General features: G+C 34.7%; 1 protein-coding gene and 1 long non-coding RNA gene across 2 annotated transcripts in view; both read left to right on the forward strand.

Annotated features, from left to right (window-relative positions):
• atp10a (ATPase phospholipid transporting 10A) overlaps positions 1–10,393 on the forward strand; it is a 65,905-nt gene extending 55,512 nt beyond the window's left edge. Inside the window, exons 20-21 of the mRNA XM_051113566.1 lie at positions 3,408–3,595; positions 5,098–10,393. Coding sequence (XP_050969523.1) covers positions 3,408–3,595; positions 5,098–5,833 — 924 coding nt within the window. The 3' untranslated portion in view covers positions 5,834–10,393. The remainder of the gene's footprint in view (positions 1–3,407; positions 3,596–5,097) is intronic.
• Positions 10,394–10,877: 484 nt separating this feature from the next.
• Positions 10,878–15,830, forward strand: LOC127166477 (uncharacterized). Its single transcript, XR_007827913.1, has 3 exons — positions 10,878–10,999; positions 15,590–15,660; positions 15,730–15,830. It is a non-coding gene; the product is annotated as an uncharacterized LOC127166477 (long non-coding RNA).
• The last annotated feature ends 349 nt before the right edge of the window (positions 15,831–16,179 follow it).

Consider the following 16,179-nt stretch of genomic DNA (forward strand, 5'->3'; position numbering starts at 1 on the left):
GTTCACTCAAGTCTGCAAAGTTTGAGCTCAATTAGTACACAATTACCCAAGTGGAAACACTAGGAGTCAAAATTTATCACACACCAATCAGAAGCTCCGATTTAGATAAAAGGGCCAAAGTCAGTTTACAGTTTGGTGCTTTTCTCAGATCAGAAATGAAATTCTCAAAACTACTTGTTCAACCTCCACATCATGTAATCACTTGTGCACATCATAAAATGTTTCTAATTTTTTTTTAACAAGTTGTGTTTGCTTTGGTACGTTCATGTAACTGATTATGCAATGGATTTGTCTGCTTTTTCCTACATTTTCAGTCCCTATTGTCATGTTGCTATAGTCTTACCCCTCAAAACATCAAGTCATTAGCTCATCGTATATGTCTTTGCAGGAAATGCTAAACTTTTTATCTAGTTGTCATAAACGGTCAAGCATATTCTACACATTTCTATTAGACTTTTTGTATATTTGCCATAAATTGTTAAAGTGAATACTGACTTTCACCAGAGACTACAGATCAACCAATGATAAAGCAGTTCTTTGAAATAGCTCAAAGGTACATCTCAACATCTCATGAACCTTCAGTTGGAAAGCATATATAGACGGACAACACAACACAGTTACAAATTCTGACAGTGCACTTTCTAATGTATATTTCCGCCTTTGCCCATATTTACTTTTTTTTTTTCTTTCCTATTGCACAATGACTTTGTAATGTATTTATATGTTATTTTATTTTGTTATATATTATATATATATATATATATATATATATATATATATATATATATATATATATATATATATATATATATATATATATATATATATTTTTTTTTTTTTTTTTTTTTTTTTTTGTCAGACCACTAGTAAAAGTGTAACTGTGAATACTATCTGCTCTTTTTCAATCAATATCCCGCATACAGTAATATGCAATTTCGAAGACAAAGAGTATAAGGTGAAGAATGACGACAACAACATGGAAGAGAAATAGGAAGGGCAAGAAAACAAGCAGTCTTATATATTTTAGTTGATGCGTGCCATGCAAGGGGATTTTACCTCTGCTGCCTGTCCATGCCCAATTTAGTCTGTGATGTTGAGGAGGTTGTTTGGCCTGTCCCAGACCAAAGACAGGGTGCTGGGGCAGAACAATTATTTTTGTTGTTGTTTGCTGTTCTACAGTACAATAAATTAAGGATTAAAACACTTGCAAATGCATACATTTGTTGTGTTCATCGTGTTAATTTAAAAAAAAAAATTTCCCCAAGCAACACTTATTACCAGTTTTCGTAGTATTGTTTTGAATTGATCTCATCAGTGTGTAAAACTGTGTTATAGTGTGTGTGTTTTTGAGGGTTTGTGTGTCATGTCTGAGAGCAAAGTTTGTTTTTTCAGCAAGATTGAGTGGTTTTGAGTGGAGAGCTTCATTTTGACCTGAATATAGTAAGTTTAGGGAATTGAGTTAGAAGTTACGGATTTGTGTTTAGAGTTCCGCAAAAGCGAGGCATAATTTCAAGAAATGTGTTTAAGCAATTGAGAAAAACTGTAATGTGGTGTACATTTCTAATATAATCTTTTTAAATTATAATTAAAGCCTTATCCTTCCACTTTCTGAAATATATTTAAAAAAAAACACTTAAAATTTGTGATACCCTGTTTTATTATTATATTTTATTTATTTATTTATTTTTTACTGACTTAAAGTATTTAAAAGGTATAGTTCACACAAAAATGAACATTTTGTCATTACTCATCCTTATGTTGTTCCAAATCCGTAAGACCTTTGTTCATCTTCAGAACACAAATTAAGACATTTTTGATGAAATCCAAGAGCTTTCTGACCCTGAATAGATAGCAACGCAACTGACACGTTCAAGGCCCAGAAAGGTTGTAAGGACACCGTTAAAATAGTCTATGTGACATCAGTGGTTCAGCTGTAATTTTATGAAGCTACGAGAATACTTTTTGTGTGAAAAGAAAACAAAAATAACAAATTTATTCAACCATTTTCACATTCACAAGAGTACCGTGACGTGTATGCGATGTTGCTGACGCAGGAGCTGGCCCTTTAATTTTTTGGTTTAGTTCTTTAAAATATCTTAAACTGCAAAAAATAGATTTTTAGCACCCCTGAAGCAACCCTGCTACTGACTTTGTACTGCTATGGTATTTTATCATTTTCTTTAACACCTTTGTAGCCAACCCACTTTCTTCATATGTCACTGTTGCTTAAACGTCCCCTAAAACAATCTGTTAGGGTGTCTCAGTATATGTGAGTATATATACATCTTGTGTACGATTCATATGACAGAGTTTAGGATTTGGAAATGATGAAGTGCTTTAGCTTCGCTGAAATCAAAAACCAAGCTCACACACGTGTATGCAGCGATTAGAGAAAGCAAGCCTTTCCATTCTTTCTCCAAGTACAAAATGAGGCCGAACACTGTGGCGAGGAAGACCAGGATGATGCTGACACGGCCAGAGACATTTACACAGGGAGCCTCCGTGATTGGTTTGAACCGGGAGATACTGCGCCATCAGGAGTCATACATCAGCCTGACAGCCCATGCAGGCAGCCTCAGTCCAGCCCACTGTGCTCGTCTCTCTCGCTCACCACGGTGGCGTATACATAGCCGTCACGCACAGGGTGGCCAAAGCTCATAGTTGATTTTGCCGACGCGTGTCCTGTGGCGTCTTGCGAACCGCGTTTATGTATGTGTGCAGCCCGTACCTGATTCTCCTCCTCCGTTTTTTTAGATTTATGAGCGTGAATTGGATTAGAGCTTTTTCCATTACACCGGCACTGTAAATTTTCAGCTGACAAGTTTCGGTGCGTGAAAAATGTCCTCTGCAGCTTCACTGTCTTTCCGGACATGATGACGGCTTCTGGTGTGAGAGAGGCTGTTCTTCACAGTAAATGGCTCAAGTAGAGAGTAAACATTTCCAATAGTTGGGCTGGCAGCTTCATCGTTCCACATGCTGCCCGGGGAAAATGAACACATGTACTGGAGAGAGTGAGTGAAATGCCGTTTAGGTCATTTGAGGTGAGGGCGGGGTTGAGGCCAAAGTACATGTCGGAAAGTCGGCGCACTGTGAGCATTTGAAGTGAAAGTCAAATTTCATGCACGATTTCGTGCGAATTTTAGTTTCTTGAAGTGACTGACGTATTTAAACAAGCATTAAAAACAAGCTTTACTTTTGTTACACCAAGTGCTTTTTGTCATTGCGACGTACAGTAGAAAAAAAAATAGATGACTAGAAACACGTTTGATACAGTGTTCAAGTATGAAATGTGAATAATGTATGACACGCTTTGAGATTCTTATTTTGAGTCATTGTAAAATATCTACTTGAGGCAATTTAGCAACTCTTTGTTAACTCTTCTTTGATTGTCTCTAATTATTTTACAGACATGGATGAACTGGGTGTCGATTGGCTTCAGTATAGCTCTCTTCTTCACTGTGGCGCTGTGTTACAATGCGTCCTGCCCGACCTGTTTCTCTCCTTCCAACACTTATTGGACCATGCAGAGGCTGCTGGGAGATCCTATGTTCTACCTGCTTTGTGTTGTCACGCCTATTGCCGCTCTTCTTCCCAGGTATATATAAGCGTTATTAAACCTTGTTGTAAGTATTTAATCTAAATACAATGAACTGAGCCAAACATTTATTTTGCATGCCTGAATTACATATTGTCATTCAAATTAGGGATTTTTATCAGTTGGATTTGAAGTAATGTTTTGCAGTTTAATTTTAGAGTCCAAAAATGATTTAGAATTTTGTGCAGTTAAGTAATTTAATGATATTATGATGTTGTTATTATTATTATGTAATTTAATAGTATTATAAATGATTAGATTGTTAACATAACCACAGTTTAAAAAGTGCAGAAAACTATTTCTTATTATTTGATTTTCTCTTTATTTTTTAGAGAAGTTAGATGTTGAATACCAAATTTATTATATTATATTATATTATATTATATTTTATTTAACATTGTTAAAAATATTGAAAATGAAAAACTGCATTTTAAAATATGTATTGAGTAGGTTCAATAATATTAAATGTAGCATTTATATTTCACATAATATGGAATTCTATTCATATTTTTAAAAAGGGTTTCCCAAAATGGTGTTTGTGAGGGCACTGCAGGGAGTTCATGAGTTAACAATTAATGAGCTAACAATTAATTAAATGATAAATACAAAATTAAAATATACATTTACAAATATTTTAAGATAAATAATTAATTATTTTTGAAATAAAATGAATCCATTTTTTTTTTAAAGGGAAATTATTGAAATATTAACTTAAATCTCAGGGGGTACTTCAAGTAAATATTTTATGGGTTTGGCTGACAAGAAAAAACTAATTAAAAACTGCATTTTAAAATGTGTGTTAAGTAGATTAATTAATGTTAAATATAACATTATATTAAATATAATGTGGTATTATATTAATATTTTAAAACCGGGTTTCCCAAAATGGTGCAGGGACTTCTGGAGTTAATAACTAATAAGCTAATAATTCATTAAATAATAAATACAAAAAATTTAAATAAATATTTACAAAATATTGTAAGATAATTCTTAAAAATAATAATAATAATAATAATAATAATAATAATAATAAAATAAAATGAATCCAAATTAAAAAAATGTAAAATTATTGAAATAATTTAAAAGTACTTAAAGTAAAGATTTTATGTCAAAAGGGTTTGTCCGACAAGAAAAAAAAAAAAAACCTGCATTTCAAAATTTCAAAAGGTTCATTAATATTAAATATAACATTTTTAATAACATTTAACGTGTGTGAATGTTTGTGTGTGTACTAAACTAAATATTTAATATTAAATATATAAACCTACTCATCATACTTATTGTAAAATATTATTAAAATATTTATATTAATATATTTCTAGTCATTTAAACAATGTGTTTTTTCCTTTCTAAGATGCCTATGTACAAACAATAATCGCAAAAATATTTTTGTTGTGTTATGTTAAATTGTTCAGGCTGGAGTCTGATGCCAGCGGCCATGTAACTGCAGTGCTCATGGGAGTTTTATTTTTTGCTGACTCTTTGTTGTTTTCATGTCTCAGATACTTTTATAGAGCTTGTCAGGGAACTCTATTCCCAAACCCTGTCCACGTGGGAAGACAACTGGACACACTGCCAATGGACATGCGCAGGATCTTCCTGAGTCAGAGCCAGATGAAGCTGGGCTCCCTCGGCTCACTGTTTCCCCCCCGCGCCCCGTTTTTCCCTCTCTGCAGGCCTTTCCAGAAAGACTACAGGCCCAGGGTAAAACAAACCCACATGAGTAGCACCAAACAGAAGGAGAAAACTATATCCAGCCCCATCCCGTCAAAAAGCATGGAGATGCGGGACACACCTTTAAGCTCAAAAAACTCTGACAACCATATCACACTCAACTTCAGAATGCAGGAAAAAGTTCAATCCTGCACACAGGGTGCAGACAGCACCCTGTCTGAAAACTTATACTTTGTGAAGGAACCTTCGAGTCCCATCACAGGCACTCTGCCGTACACCAAAGACACTCCTCTCTCCAGGACTATTTTGGAGAGCACGGGCTTGGAGGCCCCACTGAGCCCAACAGACCTCTCTCAGGTCGGGTTGCTCACCTCCACTCCGCTGCTTCCTCAAAACGAGACTATGCAGCTCACGTCGCCACCCAGAAGTTGTTGTTTGCGACAAAATCTGGATGACCAGGACCATTCAAACCAAAAGTCCCTACTGAAACAGGCCGAGGATGTGGGTCACACCCAGTCAACTAGCTGCCTACAAGAACATTCACACAAAACAACATTTCTATGATGCTTTCTACCTGTTACGCTGATTCAAATTTGCACGTTAGCTTTAAGAAATATTATATATTCATGTTTATTTTATAAAGATATAGGTTGGTACTACATATATATATATATATTTTAGATGTATAAAGTTTAGAATAAATTTTTGTTGTTTTTTTTTTTTTGTTTTTTTTTTTTTGAGAGAGAGAGTGGCCAGCATATGCAAACTGGATGGTCTTACTATGACTGACTTTTTAGTTTTTTTTTTTTTTTTTTTTTTTTTTTTTAAAAACCATCTCAAAAGTGGAGGAGGTTTGTTTCTTGAGGTAGAGGCAGTCCAGAGACATTCCGTTATCTGTTTATTTGAACCTGGATGTTCTGGCGCACTTTAAAGAGCCGCCTTCTCCTACCATTAGACACTGCTGATAGAACTACACTCATATTTCCCCATCCCAGTGGTAAAAATCATGGTACCTGTCAATGTCAGTAGCTACAGAAATTTCAGTAACACTTACAAAAAGTGTACATGAGAAATCCTGAACTACACTGATTAATAGTTTAGAATCAAGGCACAACTAATCAAGAACTAATAATGTGCGACAGGAGTCATTAGTAACATCACGTTTTTACGTATTTGTTGTAGTATGTTAATTAATGTTTTAACACTTAACACTCAAGTGATTCCTATTACAAGGAATGTGAAGTGGCAAAACCTACTCTGACTTTAAATACCAGAGCACAATTTTAATTCATTTTAATGCCTGAATAACTTTTCACAGTCACATCTGCTATTTCGTTAAGAACATTTATTAGATAATCACAGTTTGTCATTTTAAATGAATAATCCCATTTAAAATCTAATTTGGCTTTTTGGCTTGCTTTAAATTCTTTGTCATACAGCCAATTTAATGCAGTAAACTTGTTCAGACGTGTACAGTTGAGGTCAAAAGTTTGCATCCCCCTTTTAGAATCATGTAATGTTAAATATTTTACCAAAATAAGAGGGATTATACAAAATGCATGTTATTGTTTATTTAGTACTGACCTGAGTAAGATATTTCACATAAAAGATGTTTAGTCAACAAGAGAAAATAATAGTTGAATTTATAAAAATCAAAAGTGTACAATTCTTGATTTTTAATACTGTGTTGTTATCAGAATGATCCACAGCTGTGTTTTTTTTTTTTTGTTTAGTGATAGTTGCTCATGAGTCCCTTGTTTGTCTTGAACAGTTAAACTGCCCACTGCACTTCAGGTCCCACAAATTCTTGGGTTTTCCAGCATTTTTGTGTAACTGAACCCTTTCCAACAATGACTGTATGATTTTGAGATCCATCTTTTCACACTGAGGACAACTGAGAGACTCGTATGCAATTATTACAGCCGGATTCAAATGCTCATTGATGCTCCGGAAGAGAAAAAAAAAGTATTAAGAGCGGGGGTGAAAACTTTTGAACCAAATTGAGATGTGTGCATTTTTTTTTTTTTTTTTTGAAAAAAAATATAATATTTAGACATTTAGTACTGCCCTTCAGAGGCTACAGAAGTAGTTAAATCAAGTTAAATTTTACCCTGATCTTCAAATTCCAAAAGTTTTCACCCCTCTTAATGCTTTGTTTTTCCTTATGAAGCATCAGTGAACATTTGATCCTTCTGTAATAGTTGAATATGAGTCCATTAGTGTGAAAAGATCTCAGAAGCATACAGTCATTGTTGGAAAGGGTTCAAATACAGTTTAAATGTTCAGGACAAACAAGGGACTCATAAACAATTATCACTAAACAAAAAAATACAGCTGTGGATTATTCAGGTAACAACGCAGTGTTAATAATCAACTGTATGTAAACTTTTGAACAGGGTCATTTTTATAAATTCAACTATTATTTTCTCATATGAACTATCTTTTATGTAAAATATCTTATTCAGGTCACTACTAAATAAACAAAAATATGCTTTTTTTGTAAAATAATAAAGGGGGTGCAAACTTTTGACCTCAGCTGTAGTTAAAGTGGCCATTATTCACATGACTCCCTCTGATTCCAGTCATATCTCGTGTTAGCGCTTAATTAGTTCTTGATTAGTCCATGAGTTCATTCACCGTTAGTGCATGATTTATGTACCCTGTTTGTAAAGTGTTTGCAATTCCTTAAATATTCCTCTAAGTGTTGTGTTTGTTGCTAGATCCCCTGACGACTTTAATTAGTGCTGATCAAGAAATGCTCACTTGTTGATTTAAAGTTGTTGCTGTTCAGAGGACTATGCATGACTTTTACTCCATTCTTGAAGCTCTTGGACATCTACCATCTCACACAAATGTCATTACTGATTTACTAGAGTTAAATATTATCACAGTGGAGCTTTCTCGCTTTTCATGCATATACAGATGGTTCTTGTGGCAGGTTCCAGCTTAAGTATTTGTTTTTCTCGTTTTCTTCCTTTTTTGCTGCTGCTTTTGTTTCTACACACATTCCTGCAGGATAGGATTTCACTTTTGCCTTTTTTTTATATATAGTTATACTCATACGGTGCAAGAGTGCTTTAGGAAATAGAAGGCGATGCATCAAGCTACTTAGTGTTAATGGACAGAGAGGATCCTGGGAGGTGGCCTTAAGGATCAACTCAGAAAGTTGTGCTGATGTGCCACTTTACTCTGTATTTTTACGGCCTGATCTGTTGATATATATATGCATCTTTTGTTATTTGCTGATTGTATTTTTCTGCTGTTCACTTTATACACAATCCTTGACCAAAGATGCAAGAAGCACATGATGGCTGGACGTTTGTACTGTAACCTCTTGCTCGGGCTGATTGCTTTATCAATTAGCAATTTAATTGGCTCAGGGCTGCTGTTCTTTATTAAAGGGATATTTCAGCCAAATTAAGACCTAAAAATGTTTGACTTTACACAATGCAGTGAAAGTCAGTGAGGTCCAATATAACCTTATTGACTTTCATTGCATGGACAAAAATATCATACTGGTTTAAAACAACGTGAGGGTTTGATATTTTGGCTGAACTATCTCTTTAAGTGTCTTTTTGCCCTCACCGCTCAAGCTATTCCCAAACTGGTCCTATTTTTTCATGACCGGAATCTTTTGTATGGATTTGCATCTCGCTCGCCCTCAGGAACGCCTGTGTACTTTCACGTAAACATTCCATTTTAATCATTCAATAAGGGAATTAACACACTAGTCTGTGGCTTTGTGACTTCTCGTTGTTTTGAAGCGGTAATATGTGTAATGAACGGTTCAGACAAGCACATGGGTGGTTATCCGTTTGTTCCGCAAGCAAATATTTCATGAATCGGCAAATGTCAGGGGTGTGGCGTATTATAGAGTCCCCTAGAGAGATGCTAAAATAGTTTTTATGAGATGATTTGTCATGCTGTGCTCGCATAACCTCAAGGCCTCACCAATCTGTTCGTTCGGTAGCTCATTTGGGCAGTCGCTATCAAAACCGCTGATTTATGAACAGCCTACCAGGAGGATTATGAGATCTATTGTGCTCATTACACAACGAATGGTGTGAACAGAATGTGCTCAGACAAAAAAAAAAAACAGGGGTGTTACATTAGAAATCATCTTGATTGTACTTGTCATTCATAAACACAAAAACTCATGTTTTTTGAGAAAACGTTTGGGTGTGTATAGAGGGCGATGCGGTGTTAAGCTGGGTGTGAGCGGGGAAAAAAATGACTGACTGGATACTAGAGTAAAACCCTGAAGAAGCTATTATGAAGCACACATGTACTTTGTCCCTTCAGTTTTTCTTCTGCACAGCTCAGGTTCAGCATTTGAGCAGTATTTTCGTCTCGTATTGTAATGTTTATAGCATCCGAAATAATTTTATTTTCATAGTGGCAACATTTGTATGTGCTGAAGTGCTTTAGTATACACAAGACAGTTTTATACGATATGGAATATATGTTACGTGCCTTAACACTGGAGAACACATATGTAGACGGCAATACATACAGTGAATTTTATACACGTGCGGTATATGTAAAGTTATTTAGAGTTATATAAATAAATGAGGTTTAATAAACAAAATTCTTTTTGGTTTTTAACAAATTGAAGAGATTATGCTGTACTTTTGTTCTGTACTATATTTGTTTGTTTTTAGATTGGAATGTGCCAGTACTTGGATCCCAGGTTTCAGGTCTGTCAAGTTCTTGGCCGAGCACCACATGCTGTAATAGAATCCATTCACAGCTGCATTCCAGAGCCTTTCCTTAACTTCAGGGCAGATCACCAGCAGGAATGCCGTCCTTCAGAGTTTGTCATAGCACACATATAAGCATTGGGTGGACTTTTTTGATACTCAGCATGACTTTTATCACTGTCACTGCCATGACTGTTTCTGGCTCATTGTACTGTAATTGGTGTTTGTTATAGTCACGCAAAGGTTCAGTTTGTTCTCACTGTAGACTCACTACATTGCCAGCCCTTCAAGAAAAAACACCTGTTTCAAGTGGTTCGCTGACATTTTGGAGGAGTTTGTTAAATTGTTCACTTGTTTGTATTGGTTTCTTGACAAAGAACAACTCTTTGTGTCATAAAACGGAAATAAATAATAAGAAAATGTTTCTTGTGTTCTTTCTCGTTTGATTTTCTAACTGAACGCTCAAAGTACAATTCAAATATTCCAAGTGTCTGAAGCCTATGTGTGAGGAAAACAGTGTTATTTAGTATTATTCAGATACTATTATAGTGTTTAAAGGGGTAGTTCACCCAAAAATGAAAAATTCTGTCATTAATTCTGTCATTAATCAAAAAATAGTTAATGTGACATCTGTGGTTAAAATAAATTCTAGTAAGTATCCCTTTAAAAACAATGTTTAATTATTATTATTACTGTATTTATCAATTAGTAGTAGTATAATTGCATTAAATATTATTTCTGTCACTGTTTCTTCAAGTTAAAGCGAACTTTTATTTTGACGGGTTGCTGTGAAGACCTTTAGGTTTCTGTTAGTATATGCTATGATGGTAATTTTACTCAGAAGAAACGATAAAATGCTCATGAATGACTCTCAGAACAGTTCTAGAGTTTGTTTATGTTTATGTACTCACAAGTTGATACTGCAGAGGCTGAAAACATGCAATCGTATGCGTGTAGTAAACAAAACCACGAGTCTGCCTCTTTTATTCACATAGATACAAGCAGAACCTGCAGGATTCATATTTACAAGGTATTTTTGCTGCTTAATATTCACAGACACTAGTCCATATCGCGTTTTAATTTAAGTGTACTGACATACTTTTGATGTATCCGTCCAAAATTTGTCAAATTCTGTTACATTCCATGTTATCCACTTTATTCTTAAACGTGGAAGTAAGCTTATGGAAATAAAAATAAAAACGTGTAGTAAACGGTAAAACTATTTGCACTACAAACCAACGTGTTCATAATTAAGACAATACAATAAAGTAACATGGTAAGACACACCAATTTGCAATATCAAGCAGTAAAACTAGCTGTTTTCTACAGATAAAAATAGTTAGCGCGGATGAGACCGGAAGCCAGACCTATAAAATGTACAAATGGACATTAAACATTGACACTCTTACGGCAAAAAACAAGGTGGATACAGTAAATTCCGTTTTTATGGATTGATATCAATTGCATTTTGATGCACCGTGTTTAATATAATCTGATCATATTAATATTTTTTGATACTCGACAGTTCCCATTGTTTTCTGATGTGTAGCTGCAAAATAAGTCATATGGGTTTGGAACAAGAGTGAGTAAATGATGATTTGTTGTTTTTGGATGAGCTATTTCTCTCAACCCTGACTTGCCCTAATACACCTCAGAGGCTTTTTTTTTTTTCTCTCTTTTTACCCAAGCCTCCAGAATGGCTTTGTAATTGCTCCCTCACAATAGGATCTGCAGGATGGCTATTGCACATGACAGCTGAGTGGATACAGTCACCTCAGGGAACAGCTGGAGACATTTCCCGTGGGAATGATATACACAACTAGAGGTGGTTGGAAGCATCTGTCAGCTCAAGAAGTGCTTGGTCACCCAAAGGCCTGATGGCGTTTTGTAATTTTCAATGCCTTTTAACTGGTGTTACACAATGGCTGAGTTATGACACTTGATGTTTACCAGGCTTATCAAGGATTGATAGACAACACCCAACATATTTCATTCTTTGGTGGTTTCACAATGATATTTGTAGAATTAGCCATACCTACATCCAGGCAGAATTGGTTTGGCATTTTGTTTTTATTTTGTGGTTACCTTGGGTAAAATATTGACAAACCCAGCCGCTGGGTTAAATTTTAAAAATGATATTTTCATCCATATTTTGTCCATATGTATTTTAAGTGTAGGTTGAAACAACCCAGCATTTTTTAGAGTGCAGCTATTCAAAACAACCCAATTTTTATTGTCTGATTTTTGCTGACTCATGACTTCTCTCATGACTCAAGTTATGTATTTACTCAGGAGAAAACTCTATAAGTTTTATTCTAAGCAGGAGTTGGCAAGGCCTTTAGAACCGAAGATGGAAGATGGATGATATCTGGCCCTGAGTTGCTCTTTCTGGTCGTTGGGTGGTGCGTTTAGCATCTGTGGTCCCTCTTCAGGAGGCAGGAAAGAGGTTATTAATGAATTTCCTTTAAGGCACGAAGCAGGGAGGTTGTGCTGATCCTGCCGTACGGAGCTTCCCTCCGGCCCCTGCCACTGGCAAATTACAGGCCGCCTTCTTTGCACTTTTCAAAATCAACTTCCGTCATCCAGACAAGGAGATAATGAGCTTCCTTTACTTGCTAACGTGGTCTCTTTTCAGGGGTTAGCACAGCACACTAGAGATCTTACCTCTGTCTTTTTCCTCCATTCTCTGTTTGTGGTGATGAAGTTTGTTTTGACTTTGCACCACTATTAATTTTCCCTCAGAGACCAGTCGTGATATGTGGATTGGAGAGGGTCACGTAGTTTGTCATAAACAGCCACTAAACTTTTAAGTTCAGTCGGGTGACCGTTATTGCAAAATAAACCCCAAAAGACAGATCAGGACCCTGATGTGAAGCGCAGGTGTCTTTTATTGTCCTGAAGGGCTTTATTTTGCAATAATAACTGGCTTACTGTATATTAAACACTTTTTATTACTTACCCAACAAGGTAACACTTTATAATAACTTTAATTAATAAGTCATTAACAAATATATAACAAAGTTAATATAATATATAATAATTATAATATATAACAATAATATAATATTCACATCTAGAAATAAGAGATAATGTGCTTGTTAATGTTTACTAATGTACTTATGTCATTAAATTTTTTGATTCATATGATCATGCACTTCTTGAAAATCTTTGAATGATTTTGACAGATTGTTTACAATGATTAAAAGCTTCAATAATAAATCAACAAACATTATATAATGCTTAATAGAGCATAAGTCAACGCTTAATGTTATGAAACTTTCAATATGATCGTGCACTTTCAAAAATTTTAACAGAAATTATGATTAATGATTAAAAGCTTATTTGTTATGTATGTTTAAATGTTAACAAATGTCATTCAACTTCAGTTCATAGATTACCTAATGATCTTTTCTATACTTACAAATGAAAAAATGAGCTTTATTAGTCATTTTAAGCACTTCACTCATTATTCATTTTAACATATTATTCATTAGTCTCATAAGGTCATATATTTGCTCTCTGTTGCATAAACTTCTACTGTTTCTGCATCTTAATTAATCATTTATTAATCATTTATTTATGTTTTTGAAGTAGTCAAAGTGTAAACTACTCATCATTTGTAAATGTTTGTAAACATTTACTAATCATTAGTACCTTTATGAGCAGTCATCTCAATGGCAAGAAATGTCCCAAATGACCTGAAATGACCCTGTTTATACATCTTTACAAATAATTTATTAATTGTGTATTCATGGTTTGCAGTACCCAATCTATAGTTTAGACTATTCATCATTTGTAAATGTTTATAAACATTTACTAAGCATTAGTACCTTAATGGGCATTGGACTTTCAGTTGCTGTAACAATGTTTTTGTAAAGGGCGGTTAGTTAAGTTTAGCTAAATGCTTGCTAAAGACATAACACACATTGTAATTTGCCTCACACTTATATTAGTATACTGCTGTATATCATTAAACAGGATTTTTCTTGAATCAACTGATAAAAAAAAATCTGTTTTTCAAAACAGTGTTCCCTAATCAAATTGACGCGTGTACACTTCTGACCCCTTAACCAACCCTTAACCCTACCCATATCACACCTCAATAGCAGCAAAGTGCTGTACATCAACAAAAGCTTTTAATCATTATATAACATCTGAATCATTTGGACAGTTTCAAAGAAGTCTATGATCATATGAATTGAAAGTTTAGTGATATTTGTAAGCATTTTCATTTACATGACATAATGATCTGTTAATCAGTAGATAATGATTAATAAATATGAATAATTTTAACAAGATAAGAGAGATCATACAAAATGCATGTTATTTTTTATTTAGTACTGTCCTGAGTAACATATTTTACATAAAAGATGTTTATATATAGCCCACAAGATGAAAATAGCTGAAATTATTAAAATAACGCCCTTTAAAAGTTTGGGAACCCTTGGTTCTTAATACTGTGTGTGGTTACCTGGATGATCTATGATGTTTTTTTTTGTTGTTGTTGTTGTTGTTTTGTTTTGTGATGGTTTTTTATGAGTCCCTTGTTTGTTCTAAACAGTTAAACTGATCACTGTTCTTCAGAAAAATCTTCCAGGTCCTGCAGATTCTTCAGTTTTCCAGCATCTTTTGCATATTTGAACCCTTTCAGTGACTGTATGATTTTGAAATTGATCATTTTACGCTGAGGGACTCAAGCACAACTATTAAAAAAAGGTTCAAACATTCACTGATGCTCCAGAAGGAAACTCAATGCATTAAGAGCCGGGGGGTGAAAACTTTTAAACAGGATGAAGATGTCCAAATTCTTCTTATTTTGCTGAAATATAATTGTTTTCCATTTAGTACTGCGCTATTTCCTGGAAGACAAATTAAGTGCAATTTACCTTGATCTTCAAATTCAAAAAGTTTTCACCCCCTTGGCTCTTAATGCATCGTGTTTCCTTCTGGAGCATCATTGAATATTTAAACCTTTTTTAATAGTTGTGTTTGAGTCCCTCAGTTGTCCTCAGTGTGAAAAGATGGATCTCAAAATCATACAGTCACTGCTGGAAGGGGTTCAAATATGCAAAAGATGCTGGAAAACTGAAGAATCTGCAGGACCTGGAGGATTTTTCTGAAGAACAGTGCTCAGTTTAACTATTTAGAACAAACAAGGGACTCATGAACAACCATCACAAAACAAAAAAACAATTGTAGATTATCCAGGTAACCACACACAGTATTAAAAACCAAGTGTTTCCAAACTTTTCAAGGGGGTTATTTGAATAATTTCAGCCATTTTTGGTCTTGTGGACTATGTGTAAACATCTTCTATGTAAAATATCTTACGCAGGATAATACTAAATAAAAAATAACACGCATTTTGTATGATCTCTCTTATTTTGTTCAATTTATTTACATTTTCGCAGATTCTGCAAGGAGTTTCCAAACTTTCACATGCCACTGTATATACGGAATGTTGTGATTGTCTAATCTGAATTAAGTATCCTAAAGAGCCATGTATCTAATTTGGATTGTTAATGTTGTTATTTTGTTTATAAGTGCACGTTTATTTGTGACATATCAATATTTCATCTGTCTTCCCTTCTTTAAAATGTTTGTTTCTTGCCTCCAAAAGCTTCCATCTTCACAAACACAGTGAAAAGGCAACGAAAAGAAGATTGATGTTGCGGTTCTTCTGTTCTAGAGGTAACTGAGGGTTTGGTGTGAAATGTGAGGTTTAAATGCAATGCGATTCATTATTCATCTCTTTTACAGGTGTGAATCTTCAATTCCTTATGCAGCCTTGTAAAACAAGCTACTGCGGCAATGTGTCTTCTTCACAGTTTCCCTTCAGGCTGCCTGAAGGAATAGTTCACTTGGGAGCTCATGTAGGGCTCATCCTAAGTTCACGGTCAGAGTTTCACTTTAATAACCTCATACAACATCTTTAGAAAAGTTACAAATATCATTTCATGAAACATTACGGTTGAACCACTGATGTCACATGGACTATTTTATCGATGTCCTTACCACCTTTCTAGGTCTTGAACGTGGTAGTTGCGTTGCTGTCTGTGCAGGTTCAGAAAGCTCTCGGATTTCATCCAAAATATCTTAATTTGTGTTCTGAAGATGAACGAAGGTCTTACGAGTTTGGAACGACATGAGGGTGAGTAATTAATGACAGAATTTTCATTTTTGGTTGAACTATCCTTTTAACTATAATAA

The sequence above is a fragment of the Labeo rohita genome, chromosome 6 (genome assembly GCF_022985175.1).
Source record: "Labeo rohita strain BAU-BD-2019 chromosome 6, IGBB_LRoh.1.0, whole genome shotgun sequence".
Lineage (NCBI taxonomy): Eukaryota > Metazoa > Chordata > Actinopteri > Cypriniformes > Cyprinidae > Labeo > Labeo rohita.